We start from the raw sequence: 14,662 nt of genomic DNA, 5'->3' as shown, positions 1-14,662 counted from the left end.
TACCAGTGCAGCACAACAATTTTGGTGTATCTGTTCCTTTAAGTCCTAATATAGACAAATAATATAAAGACAACAAAATAAGCAAACCACTGGATCGAAGGAAAGTATGATCCAGCATCATTTCAGTGTAGGTCTAATGATCATGTATCAAACAGAATGAGGGGTGAGGAATTTGGAAAAAAAGTTGTGAGCATACTGGACCCATGAAAAGCACTGCACAGCCCACAGGAGGCAAAATTGTAGCTTACATCATATTGATGGATACACTTTTGAAGAAACAATCTAAACTTGCCAGTTAAAAATATTATTGCTTCTCAAGTGAAAATAGTGAAAGGTTCATTAACCAACACAGTTCAAGGTGCTAACTATTTGGAAACATAAACAAACTATGTGCAAGTTCACAAAGACGCACATTGCACAGTGTTTTAGGGGTAACTTCTCACTTCATTAGGTGCTTCAGGTAAAACATACAAATCTATATGTCAGTTGCCCTGTAATGGTAAATGTGTACACAACACATTCACACGAGTGAGCTTTGGCCTTTTCCCTTAAATCAGAAGATATATTTTTGCAGTAAATAGTAAGGGGCACTGCTTACTGTTAAAAATCTTGCATCAGACAGCACACACAGTTCACAGTTTATCATGGCAAAATTAAGGTAATGCCAATTCTAACGTTCTAACAAATTGCTATTAAAAGGGCCAAAGGTAAGTAAATATGTGTGAAATATACAGTATAGAAGGGTAATAACTAGAACTTTCATATAATTCTGTTGTTAAGTTGCTAAGGAGCTTTCTCTGGTCTAGCTTGAGACTAACATTAAGTACATAAGTAATTCTTAAAACTACCACTAAATGATAAAATATTTGCCTTGAAAAACATATGTTCATACCTTACTCTTGAGCATTCTGTAGGTCCAAACAGAAGCCCCAAATCTGGCATGCCTGGGGTAGTCCTTAATTCCTGTGCCAACCTTAAAACATTTACAAACAGATTTTAAATACTGTATTTTCTGAAAACCCTGCCGGCAATTTAAGAAGCCCACTGACTGTTGTTACTTAGATAAAATAAAAGGGTTTTCCCTTCCTCGCTCTACTTGTATGACATGCAGCTCCACAGCATGTGACTATAATTAGCAGAAAACTCACCACTTCATCTTTTCCAATGCAAACCCATCTGACCATGAAAAGAACAAATTTTATGCAGAAGGAAATATCTGTAAAAGCTTACCGACTACAATGAAATTAGCTTTGAACATTAGAATACAGATTAGAAAATTAAGTCTGATCGGCTTATATTGGCAACTGAGCATGCACAAGTTAGAATCTATATTAGTAAATGAGCCTTAAAACTATGCTTCTTGAGGGTCATAAAGAGAACAGCCCCTTTTATTTAAACAAAATTGTAGAGGATGTTTAAAGAAATAGTTAATATTGAAATTAACATTGAGGAGCAAATTATGGAGTTGTGATTTCCATGAAAATTTGAGTTTTCACGGTTAATTTTTGGTCAAAAAATTTATTTTCTAGTTCAAAAAATAAAACTTGAATTTTTCAAGTTTTTTTTAAAAAAAACAAAAAAACAGAATCTTTTTGAGAGATGTATTATACCCCGACCCTGGAAACAGCTTGAATCCGAAAATACACCATCTAAAACCTGTCGAGATCATGTAGGAGTCAATGACAGGGGTTCCTTGAACCATTTGAAGATGTTAATAGCCTTCATGATGTTTGAGCTTTTTTCAGAGGGTTTTGCCCAAAAACACGATCAATCTGAGCGATCGAGTTTTTTTTCCACCAAAAATTCGCTGAATCTAATTTTTTCCATTCAAGTTTCTTCTTAAATGAGACCGCATTCAAATTGTGAGTTAATTCAAGTTCATTGGAGGTATCAAGATCTCTAAAATTCAACCTTTGATAAATAACCCCGTTAATATGATGGTTATATTTTTTTGAGACAATTTGAAATAGGGCTTCATTTTTAATTTTATATCTCTTAATGAAGCTTTCCTGCAGCTTTCCAGTTTGGAAATTCAGCACTTATGTTGTTGCTACAGTCCAATTTACCCTAGCAAACAGGCAGTGATTTGAATGAGAGAGGGAATGAAAAGATAAAGGATCAACAATTATATATATATTATATATATATATATATATATATATATATATATATATATATATATATATATATATATATATATATATATATAATTATTGTTATTATTTACAGATTATCCACAGTTTTTATCAATTATCTAAGAAGAATTTATTTTATAAGTGTAAACATTTTGTGATTTTATCAACTTCCCCTATTTCTAAAATTGCTACAGAAATATTTCATGACTGTAATCTACTCTTCAAACAAAATATGCTCTTCTCTGTTTTCTTTTAACATCTCCATAATGTTCCAGAGATGCCAAAGTAGTGCAGTTTTGTGATCTGGTAACTACCGGGAGTCCTCGAGTTACATACACCAGACTTACATAAAACTCACACTTGCATACGGGGGCTATTACAGTAACATATAATATGGTAAGCTTGACTTTTATTAGCATTTAGCTTTAATAAAACACCTGGCCCAATCCCCTCTGGTGTGTGTTGTCTACTGAAGAGCACAGAAAGGTAAAAATAAATACAATGTTAAGACAGACTTCTGTCTTATTGCATTTAATAAGTAAATGTATATGTTTCAATTTACATACAAATTCAACTTAATAACAAACCTACAGACCCTATCTCGTCCATAACCTGGGGACTCCCTGTAGTTTTCTGGCAAGCACTGAAATAGGGCATAGCCATTTAGAAAGCTTCTAAAAAAGGGACTGTCTGCCAAGAAACACATAAAGCTACTTGCCTTGCTCTTCAATGTAGTGTAGCATAGTAGCTGATTTTGAAATGCATTAATAAAGGACAAACTCACTAACCGTCGAAAATTCTCCAGCGATGGCTTCGCGCACATCGCAACACTTCGCCAGTCGTAAATTCGCCTGGACAACGCTAATTCACGAAGATCTGAAGTTGCGCTCACAGTACCAAACACTGGCGAAATTATGCCAGCGAAATTACGCTCAGCAGTTCGAAGTTACGCTAGCGTTGGCTACTTAGCATACGGCGTGCAGTTAAAGTACAATGGCTGTATATGCTGCAGCAAATACATTACACTACACAAGGCCAGGGAACCTTAATAAAATTATATAAAGTTGTTATAATGCCCTACACATGTGCCCACAGTATAGTTTATGTGCTATATGTTAGCAAATGTAGGGGGGAAGGAAGGTACACCAAAAAACATTGAAAAATATCGTAAGTCTATGACACTTTAAATAGGAAAAAAACGCCAGCGTTGAGGAACTCCTATCTACTCTATAGCCTTCACCTGGTCTGAGGTGGCAAAGGCAAGTCTGGCGATAGAGGTAACGGTCAGTGAAATCAAAATCTTAGTGAATTTGCTTAGTAACGCTCATTCGCCAGACCGAAAATTCGCCTTGCATTAGAGTGCAAAGTTGCGCCAGAGTCTATCTCCTTGGCGAAATTACGCCAGCTACCATTAGTAAATCGGCGAAGTGCCGAAATGACGTCACGCTGGCGAATTTTCGCAAGCGTTAGCCACTTCATCCTTTAGTAAATTTCCCCCAATATATTTTATAAGTTAATATTGCCCATTCCTGTTATATATGAATAGGAGAGGACCGGGGGAATAATAAAAAGTAGCAATAACAATACATTTGTAGCCTTACAGAACATTTGTTTTTAGTAGGGGACAGTTTGAAAGCTGAAAAGAGTCAGAAGAAGAAGAAAAATAAACTATATATATATATATATATATATATATATATATATATATATATATATATATATATATATATATATATATATATATATATATATAATGATCTTAAAGGTGAATCACCCCTTTAAAAACCAGAAAAGATGTATGGGATCTCTTATCTGGAAACTCAGATATCCAGAATTTTTAAGCAAATAAATCTAACTTTTTATAATGGTTTGTTTTTTCTATTTAATAATAAAAAAGTACACTGTATGTAGATCCTCTGTAAGCTGTAGTCATTCATATAACAATTTTATTTTATTAGACTGGTATTAGATGGTATGATGATCCAAATTAAAGAAAAGCCCCGCATTCAGAAAAAAACCCAAGTTCCAAGATCCCATACTTAAACTGGATTGTTGACCCTAAAGCTGGCCACAGACGCAAAGATCCGATCGTATGAATCAAGCAGAAATCAAATAAAGTAGTTAAAGAACAGAACCGCCAATGTTCTGCTCCTGACAGCAATCGTGCGATAGACAAAGTCTCCCACTGAAAATCGTACGATCGGCAATACACGCAGAGATATTACCCGCAGCCGACAGAAATTTTGTAACCTGTCCGATCGACCAAACGAAAAATTATGGGACTCTCCACACACGGTCCGAAAATCGTACGAATCCTCGATTCATACGATGAGATCTTTGCGTCTATGGCCAGCTTAAGCTTCTGCAAAACAAGGTTAATTTACTTTCAATTTACTTTCTACAGAAACAGATCTTTGTGTGAGATCTTCCCGAGCCCTGTCACCAATACATTAAACCTTAAATTGTTTTTATTATTAAAACTTCCATACCTATGATAAATGTATTTAAAAATCTCCAATCATGTATTACCTTCCCCAGCTCAATGCCTCAAGCACAGAAATCACTTTCACTTCTTAGTTGCAACTGTTCTCCTCCCACACCCCTCTCAACGCTACACATTCAAATGTGCATTAAATTCTTAGTAGCGATAGTAGCAGGGGATAACTTACCAAAGTTAACAAGGATCAGTGTATGCATGTCCCTGGCAGTTTAAAGGAGAAGGAAACCCAGTGGGCGCAAACCTCCCCCCCTCCCCTGTGTTGCTTCCCCTCACTCCTCCCCCCTGGCCTACCTGTCCCGCTGGGCAAATGCCCCTAACTTGTTACTTAACCTTCTGCGCAGGTCCAGTCCACGGAGTTCACAGATGCCATCTTCTTCCAAGTGATCTTCTTCCTGCGTTTTGGCGCATGCGCAGTAGCAGCATTTCGCCGGTACGGATGTAATGCGCATGCGCCAAAAGTCACAAAGTTTTCCGATTTCACTTCGCGACTTTTGGCGAAATGCTCCTACTGCGCATGCGCCAAAACGCCGGTCAAAGCAGGAAGAAGATCGCGTCTGTGAACTCCGTGGACTGGACCTGCGCAGAAGGGTAAGTAACAAGTTAGGGGCATTTGCCCAGCGGGACAGGTAGGCCAGGGGGGAGGAGGGAGGGGAAGCAACACAGGGGAGGGGGGAGGGTTTTTGCGCCCACTGGGTTTCCTTCTCCTTTAAAAGTAAAGTAGGCATAGGCCTATGACTATGTGCCCACAAGGTACAAAACGCATAAGGCTACCTTTTCAGAGAATTTTTCCTTAGATTTGCGCAGCCCATGATTGAAGAATATCATGTCCCTATCAACACTGATTATAATCGTGTAGCATGTGCATGTTCATCAGGGCATCCTGTTCTGGTATACAGAAAAGATTTTTGGGGTGATGCAAATCTTGACTTGATAACAGCTTCAAAAAAATGGCTGCTGCTGGCTTGCTCTGATTGTGGATTGCAAATAATGAAAGTAAACAATACCTATATAATATAGAAAATATTGTATATCGGGTAAATAAACTTTAATTTTGTCCAACTACCACAGTACAATAGGCTTCAGAATTGTTATTTAAATCTTAAATATAAATGCTAACATGTTAAATAACTATAAAAGGGGTACAATAGAAAACCTATAGTAACCCCCTCCAGCTCTTACGATATTATTCGAAATTCACAGTAGTATAATGACAAAAAAGGTGCACAATATTTCATTAATACCATTGGAAGTATAACGCTGCTAGTCACTGTGCCTAGAAGATCAGTGGCTAATTTGATCATAGATATGGAAGTCAACTGATCAGTAATTGCTGGGGAGATACTTGCAAACTAGTTCTTTTAAGGACAACAGAACACACCAATGTAATGAACCAACTTTACCAACAACAACAAGAAACAATGAACACTGTATCACAGCTTGCCATGTGAGACTATCTGCTGTTACCAATTTATTTATGGAGTCATTCATGGAGGCAAGCATTCTGGAGCTATACTACCCCTATACTACCCCTTTTCTCAATGTACTTAAAAATTTACCAGCACGATCAATCAAGATCAATTAATAAGAACACAGGAGTCTGTGGTGCAAGGTGCTGTGTTGGGGGACCCAAATTTGCCACCAGGTTAAAGTGGCAATTAAATTAAATTAAAGATTAAATACAAGAAATACCATCATCACACTGTAGCAGTTAGGAATACCTTCATTTAAATCCAAGATTAAAGGTTAAAGTGTCAGGCCCTCCTGGCACTTTTATTAAAGAAGTTGTTCACCTTCCAACACTTCAGTTGTTTCACCAGAAATAAAGAATTTTTAAATAACTTTCTACTTTTGATTTGTTAACTTTTTTCTTATAATGAAGTGTAAAGTTTTACATTCTTATGTCTTTCTGAAGCAGCTCTGGGAGGGGGGATCACTGATTCTATAAACGGTTCTAAATTGATACATTAAATTGATGCATTTCCTATTTTTGGTCCTGCTGAGCAGAATCCCTGAATTTCATTAAAGGCAGCTGTTCTATTTGATATAATAGTTGCTAACATCCCACAGATGCTGCTGAGAAATGTATCAACTAATGTAGCAAATTGTAACAGTTCAGAATCTGCACCTGGATTACTGTGCTGCCACAATGAAACACCAGACAGGAACACTAAACAATAAAAAATGTAAACAATCTGGGGAACAATCTGAAAGCACATGAAAAAAGGTGTTTGGAAGGTGAAAAACCCCTTTAAGCCAAGGAAAACGTATTATGAAAAGATTCTGATCAAATTTAGGGCAATGGCACATGGGGTATGCTTTCTCATCGGCAATAATGTAAATGAATGGTGGGAAAATATACAGGTCACTTTGTTTTCCGAAGTTCCTCACGAGGCAACTTTGGAAAGCTGAAGAGACTTGTATGCTTTTTTCACTGGTAGAAAATCATTTTCAGGAGATTTGTTGCCATGGTAGCGCAGACAAATCTCCCCGTGCACCATTGCCCTTATATGTAATTTGCAAAACAGCTTGGTCAAAAATGACCATGTTTGGGCAGCTTTAGGGAGATGGAATATATGCAATTTATTTAATAAATAAATGCAATACATCTCTGCAAACATGCACAGCAATTTAGCATGCCTTAGTAACAGACATTTGACCACAGTTCCCCATAGTCCATTAATAAGCTACCATAACCTTAAGTTTGAAGTATTGTTTATTATATTAACAGAATAGCATATTTGTAAGATGCTTCTTTCTGCATCAGAGCCAGGCAGTTGCCATTAAAATGCAGGAACAGGTAGTTTTGTGCACTTCTCCACTGAAGGAAATACCCCCAGGTGTGACATTTAGGCTTTGGCTCAGATCAAGTGTAGCATCTATTCTTATCAGCATGGGCTACAATATGCTGCTGTGCTGCTGTGTACTACCTTAGTCTCTGGCCAATGGGCCAACAGCTCAAAAGCCAGTGGTGAGCTGTGTCTCCACTACAGAGGTCTCAGAGGTGCCTGAATTTCACACTGATGTGCACATTGCACTACACTTGTTTTTGTTCCTTGCCTGCTTCTTTGCCCCAGCCTTCTGGCTAGACAGAACGAATAATTCCACCTGCAAGCAGGGATAACCCTTGCTAAATTTTTATTTGCGTGATGCAACGTTTCGGGGTGATCCCCTTGGGGGATCCCTGTTGCAACTAAAGACCTGTGTGCCGGTGGAATTATTCGTTCTGGAAGTTTGTGGGTTTTCGAAGCCCTCTCGGCCAGGCACCGGGCAATACACGTTTTGGAGAGCCAGGGTGTGCAAGCTGGTAACTATATTTGTGTTCTGGCTAGACAGGACAATTTTCATAACCAGCTGAAGGTTGGGCTTATATGCTCCACCTCACTGAGCTAAGGGCCACCAGGCTCCTTGCCCCCCATTTCTTGCTGCAGCCCAGGGAAAATTGCAAGCAAGCCTAGTGGGAAGGGAACCCTAGCTGCTGATCTGCCCCTGCAGAGCTTTCTGGCCAGGAGACAATTTCCCTTTAAAGGTATGATGGGCTCAATGTTTCCTCAACCTTCTACACTTTTTTTCTTTAACCTAGAATGAAGAAGCATACACCTTGGGCTGTCAAAAGAAGCAAAAACTAAAAAAAAAAAAAAAAAACAAAGATTCAAATCCTATAAGGTCTAGAAAGAAAATTGTTAATAAACATTTCTTTACTTTTCTTAAGCAATTAATTTGACAATACCAGCAGCCATAACGAACTTTTTCGTAGTGAAAGACTGCTGCACTTGCTACTTTATACAAAGGATTATCCACCACAGAAGATCTCACAGGGTATTATGGGACAAGCAAAACTGCTTTAAAACTCCCTCGCTGGAGAATATTTTTGAGAGACACACTGGCAGCAGCTAATGATGACATTGGTAGAAAAGGGCCTTTTAAACAGCAAATTGTTTACAGCTGTTGAGGAACTAACCAACGTCACAGGAAAAACACATGGATTATATATAAAATAACCATAAATTAACAATAGTCAGTAATTGTATGGTGAACAAGAAGATCATTTTATTTGCATGCAATTCAATTCCAGAAATTCAGTTTTACATGTGCACAGCTTAGGAGTGTGTAGACACTTGTCACACTAATAATCACATGCTTTAAGGTCACAAGGGTTTAAGCTCCAGCAGAGCCTTGAAGTAAAACAAATGCGATGCACATTCATTTCTAATGACATCCAGTGACAAGGCAATGAAAACATCGCCCGTTTCGCAAGGATCCCTACAGCACAATGGGATCTAGAGGATGTCGATCGTGTCCTTATTTTAAATGGACACAACATCCTGATGGCAGAGTACATAAGAGGAAGAAGCATAAAGTGAGGCATCAGCAGTTTTCTCCTAGAAAAGAAATGCATATAGTCATTCGTAGCAACATTTCCAAGGCCTTTCCATTATTACCTTTTCAGTGCTGTAAGATCACATTCCAGGCAGTTGAGCCAATTGTTTTTCTGCCGCGAGACCTTTAATTTAAAAGGTGTAAAACTGCACTGTTCCTCTCCTCTCCTTTGCCTGCTGGATGTATAGGCACCGCTCCACTACAACTTGCTTCCTGTTCCCTCTATGCCCTCATTCAGACCGGAGCAATCGAACTGATAAGTAATCGAACAGACAAGAGCAATCGAACAACGACGCAATCAAATCCACACTAAAACAGCGTTCTCATGATGTTGGAAACAGATCACATTCCAGGGTTAACCAATTGAGCCAGGTTTCACCTACAGTCAAAAGTAATTTTGAATTTTACAGATTTTTGTCTTGCTAGAACTAGATTCCTGAAGAACTCCAAGGGGAGGCAGACCGGATTCCAATCAATGGAGCACTCAGCAGGGCCACTGAGCAGATCTGCTTCTCTCATCCCCTAGCCCTTTTACAGTTTTGCCAATGAAGGTGAATTGCCCTTTAAGCTGCAAGTCAGAGTTTCCCCAAGAGACTGGCTTATCTTAAATAGTTACAATTGTATCTGCTTATCTTAAATAGTTACAAATGTATCTAAGTGCAGCTGCCAAGTCTTCTGGCTCTCTGCCAAAAGCCTCTTATTTAATTACATTTCAGAAATGTTGTATCTTTTTCTGGCTGTTCAGAACTGGAGGTCAAAGGAACTCAGGACATTTCAGTAACGATCCGGTACTGCTGAGCTGTCAAAATCGTGGCTGTCCCGTGAAAACGGGAAAGTTGGGAGTTATGCAGCGGCGAAGTTGGGACTGCTGCAGCCTGAGGCAGCAGCCCAGATGCCGCCCCCCTCCTCTCCCGTGGTTAAAACTTAGCTCCGGAGCGGGTCTAAGAGGGGCAGCATAACGTGCATTGAGTACAATAGTGCTCTCTGCACTAGCGGAGCCAAATTTACGGTTTAAAAAGCCCCTTGTAACGGGCCACTCGTGCAACCTGAGGCAAGGTTCTCCCCTTGCCTCATGGCAGGAGTGGCCCTGGAGGTATGTACTAATATATTGCTATTATTTTGCCGAAAATCACAAATCCCCCCCACTGTGCAAGTATTCTGATCCCCTTCTTCTTAACACTTTGATGCTGAAATTGAAATGTTGACATGCTTCACAAAAAAAACTTTGCCATCATAGCCTTTTAGCATAAGCACAAGACTACATGTCCCATAAAGCACTGAGAGTTTTTCTTACAAGAGGACAGTTCAGTTCAATGGCAATGGCTTTCCAGGAGTTTTGACCACCACAGTGTTCATAGGGTGTACTGACCATATAATCTCATTCAAGTGTATAGCAATTGCAATCCCATGTAGGGATACATGCTGCAGTTATGTTGTGCGCATGCAAACAAGATATCAGACAGGCACTATGTGCCATTGCCTAAAGAACCAAGTAAGGTCCTCATTCACATGAATATGGACATGGCAGCTTCAAATAGGAAATCAGCTATGACACTGCAATAGGGTTGCCACCTGTTTGGTTTGGACCTGAACAGTTCGTTTTTTCTTAGGGCTATTATGGTCACAACTTTCACTACAGGTTTCAATCTTATGAAAGCCGAACAATAATCTGGACATTAATCACCTCTGATGTTGCGGGCCCCATCCCCACAAAGGCACAAATATGACCTGAAAAGGCATGACCCCACCCCCATTTGTCAATGCTTTGCCCCTGTCATCATCCCGCCCTTTTGTTTGGTTTTTATTGAGGTCAAAGGTGGTAACCCTACACTGCAACCCTATGACTAATGTTAGCTGTAATCTGTAGCACTGGTATATGCAATAACACAACAAACTGAAGATGTTCTGTCAGAAACAGCTCCATATGGCACTAACCTAAGAGCTCTAAGATGGATGCAGCAGCACCTTGTTTATATAAATTATAGTAGTATTTCTGAAGGAAACACACCAGTTTTACCAGTGCATGGATACAGTACATTATATTTTAATTACTTTAAAACACTTTTATTTTTGGTGTTACTGTTCCTTTAAGGATGGAATGCTTTGTCGTCCACACTAGGGGCCTAATTATCATTCTGTTTTACACAGCATGATAAATAGGCCCCCTTAGGGGTGTATTTATTAACAATGGAGACAAACATCACAGGTGATGTTGCCCATAGCAACCAATCAGCTATTAGATTTAAAAATTCACCTACAAGTGACAAAACAAAAGCAAAGATCTGATTGGTTGCTATGAGCAACATCACCTACTCCTAGTTCTGGCCCTGAGCACAGGCAACAAAACTCCTGAAGTTACCTTTCTACTGGGATTCATGTAAATTGCCATTGATAAAACATATGCAAAGGCCGTTATAGTACAAGTAAATGAGGACCCTTGTGTCCTGGGCCACTGTGCAGCCACACATATACATCAGTGGTTTATCCTCACAGAATAAATGTCATTTGATCAGTCTTTGTAACTAAGTAAGATAGATGAATAGAAATGCATTGAAGTACTTCCACTGGTATAAATGTCTTCCGAAATTAAAGAATCAGATTTGATTTGTTTCTATTGAAACATAGGCTATACATGTGTTATGTTACTGTACAGTAGAGTATGCTGTCCATTTGAAAATCGGAACTGCATAATAAATGCTAATAGTTGCTGGCTTGTCCTGTGTCTGCTGTCTTTCCACTGTAGTTGGATTTTCTAGAAAAATCTGACTTTTCTCGTGATCTGGTAACTTGTGGGACTTCCATATCTTCAGCCTTGTCAGGGATGATCAACGCAGCAGCTGATTTCTGCATTCCAAACATATCATTGTATTAATGTAATAAAGGGTCTAATGTATGTCCACATCTAGTTAACCATAACAACCAATCAAATGTCTTTCTTTAAAGCTGCTGATCAGTAGGACCGTGTTTAGGTCCTTTGCCACCCTAGGCACCAGACCTTACAAATCGTAAGTTACAATGCCCCCAAACGCATACCTCCCAAATGTCCCGTTTTTAGAGGGACAGTCCCTCTTTTGACAGCTCAACCCACAGTCCCTCGTTTGTACTGGAAAGTCCCATTTTACAAAGCTTCTGACTTAAAGGGGACCCGTCACCCAAAAAAATTATTCAAAATCCTATTTTATCACATTAGTCAAGCAAAATGAACTTTAATTACACTGCTTAAATGATTTGAATCTTGTTTCCTTCAGTCTGGGAATTCAAAATGATAGCAAGCAGGCAGCAGCCATTTTGTGGACACTGTTTTTAAGGAAAGCCTTGGATCATCTCAGAATCTTGTTTGTGAACCAGAATGGCAGACCTGATGTCCATTCCCATGTACTGGCTACACAATTAAATGGTAAAGAGAACTGGGGAATGTGTGGAGAGCAGTGACATCTTCTAGGAAGTGCTGAATGGAAAGTGAAAGTAATTGTCTGTCCCGCCTCTATGCCCATGGCATAGAGGAGGGGAAGACAATATTTGATTGACAGCTGAGATTTTAAAATGAGCTTACAGCAGCTATGAATGCTTTAATATAAAATAGAAATTGGATTTCATGTTTAATTTGTCAGAAAGGCCAGAACAGCCACAGCAGCAGATAAGATACTTTTGTAACTATTTTGAGATAAGGAAATAAGCAATTGTAACAATATAAGATAACAGGTCCCTTGGGAAAAGTTAGACTCACAGCTTAAAGGGCAATTCACCTTCATTGCAAAACTGTAATAATGGAAAAAAAACTTTCATAACCTGCCAAATTTAGTAAAATGAACATGGTATTTAGAGGGTGTGACCACAAAATGGGCGTGGTCAAAAACATTTCATGCGCTACATGCGCCAACTTTTTTGTCCCTTATTTTTTTTCAAAATGTTGGGAGGTATGCAAACATGCAGAATGATGTCACCGTGCATGGCTTGGGTTATGTGTTTTTGCTAAAAATCGTCCTGTACCCCTCAACCAGCTCCGCCGTCAGATTTAAGAGGAGGGGGATTTTAAAATCTTATTGTGAAAAGAAATTTCTTTAACATAGGCACCCAAGGACTGCCCTCCAAATGCTGCCATCCTAGGCACAGACCTCCTCCCTGGCCTCTATTAAGGGTTTAAAGGGCAACTTAACCCAAACTTTTTAAGACACATTTGATTGGTCACAAAGGTTTGATTTGGTTATATTATAACATACTACACTATATGCACTTAATATTTTGTTGTTACTCCCCCCACTAGCCATGCGGTGCTGGTCATTTTGTTGGACAGGCCTTAGGGTGCCTATATATAAATACTGCTCTGCCGACCAGTAAATGCCACATTCTGGTTGGTTGCTATGGGTTACTAGACAAGTAAATGTTAGACCATTTATTACATTTCCTCATAAGATATGTGTTTACAAATTCAAATAGTACAAACGTAGGACCATTGTCGTCTTTTTTTTTCTTTCATCTGAATGTGCCCTTTGCAGTGACATAAAAGCAGAAAGTTGGGAAAGCTGAGTAGGAATGATCTTAACATATGCAGGACATGCATCGGAGATGGGGCTTGGTATAACTGAACATTCTACATTGGAGTGGGGATGATATCCTATACAGGATGAATGAATGAAGAGGTATCCTAGTAGGAAACGAAGGGGTATATTTATCAAAGAGTGAAGTTAGAGGTCGCCAATACTGTCTTTCTCCATTCATTTCAAATCGAGAAAGTGAAAGTTCACCACTTTTGATAAATACCCTTTTTACGCCTTTAAAAGCCCCATAGAAATGAATGGAGACAGGCGGTATTTCACGCTAGTGGACTGTGGCATCTCTAACTTCACTCTTTGATAAATATACCCCTATGCTTGGGGTGCTGACCCTGGAGCAGTCCTATGATCACAGGTACCACAGATTTTGTTTTGTGCATTACAAATGTAAAAAGTGCTCACGGCAACCTGGATTGTGGCACTCTGTTACTGTGTGAATGCAGTAAGATATTAACAAGCAAGGAACTCAGAAGCATTGCTGAGATGGGAAAGCTGAAATGGTAATATCACTAGGTACAGACACTGCAGCCCATTTGCAAAACCTGCTCAGGCACATTAGTCTGGGGTAGCAACATTATGAAATCGCTTGTGCCGCCTCCCATTGACAAATATCAGCGCTGCTGTTTCCACTAAACTTTTAAAGGGTTAACCTTTAAGTTAACTTTTAGTATGTTATAGAATGGCCAATTCGAAGCAACAGTTCAATCCTTCTTTATTTATTTATTTTCTATAGCTTTTTTTTTAAAAATTATTTTCTTTTTTCTTTCTTCTTTCTACCTTTTAAAAAGGGGTCACTGACCCGATCTAAAAACAAATGTTCTGTGCGCTGCTACGCATGTATAGTTATTGCTACTTTTTATTACTCATTTTTTTCTATTCAGGCCCTCTCCTATTCATATCCCAGTCTCTTAACGAATGCATCTCTTAACGAATGCATGGTTGCTAGGTTAATTTGGACCCTAGTAACCAGATGGCTGAAATTGAAACTGGAGAGCTGCTGAATAACTCAAACCCCATAAATAATAAAAAATGATAACCAATTGCAAATGGTCTCAGAATGTCAGTCTCTACATCATACTAAAAGTTAACTTAAAGGT

At 38.9% G+C, this 14,662-nt stretch overlaps 1 protein-coding gene across 4 annotated transcripts in view; it reads right to left on the bottom strand.

Moving 5' to 3' along the window:
• The window catches only part of LOC108701477 (1-phosphatidylinositol 3-phosphate 5-kinase), a 124,893-nt gene extending 115,595 nt beyond the window's left edge, over nucleotides 1-9,298 (bottom strand). For 2 of the 4 annotated variants that reach the window (XM_018236208.2, XM_018236209.2), the window contains exons 1-2: nucleotides 9,075-9,298; nucleotides 893-973 (exon numbers count right to left, since the gene is read on the bottom strand). In XM_018236208.2, coding sequence (XP_018091697.1) covers nucleotides 893-942 — 50 coding nt within the window. In that variant the 5' untranslated portion in view covers nucleotides 943-973; nucleotides 9,075-9,298. The remainder of the gene's footprint in view (nucleotides 1-892; nucleotides 974-9,074) is intronic. The other 2 variants (XM_018236211.2, XM_018236210.2) reach the window with 2 other exon arrangements.
• Between the last annotated feature and the right edge of the window lie 5,364 nt (nucleotides 9,299-14,662).

Source organism: Xenopus laevis, chromosome 9_10L, assembly GCF_017654675.1.
Source record: "Xenopus laevis strain J_2021 chromosome 9_10L, Xenopus_laevis_v10.1, whole genome shotgun sequence".
NCBI lineage: Eukaryota > Metazoa > Chordata > Amphibia > Anura > Pipidae > Xenopus > Xenopus laevis.
This window is presented reverse-complemented; position numbering and strand designations above follow the sequence as displayed.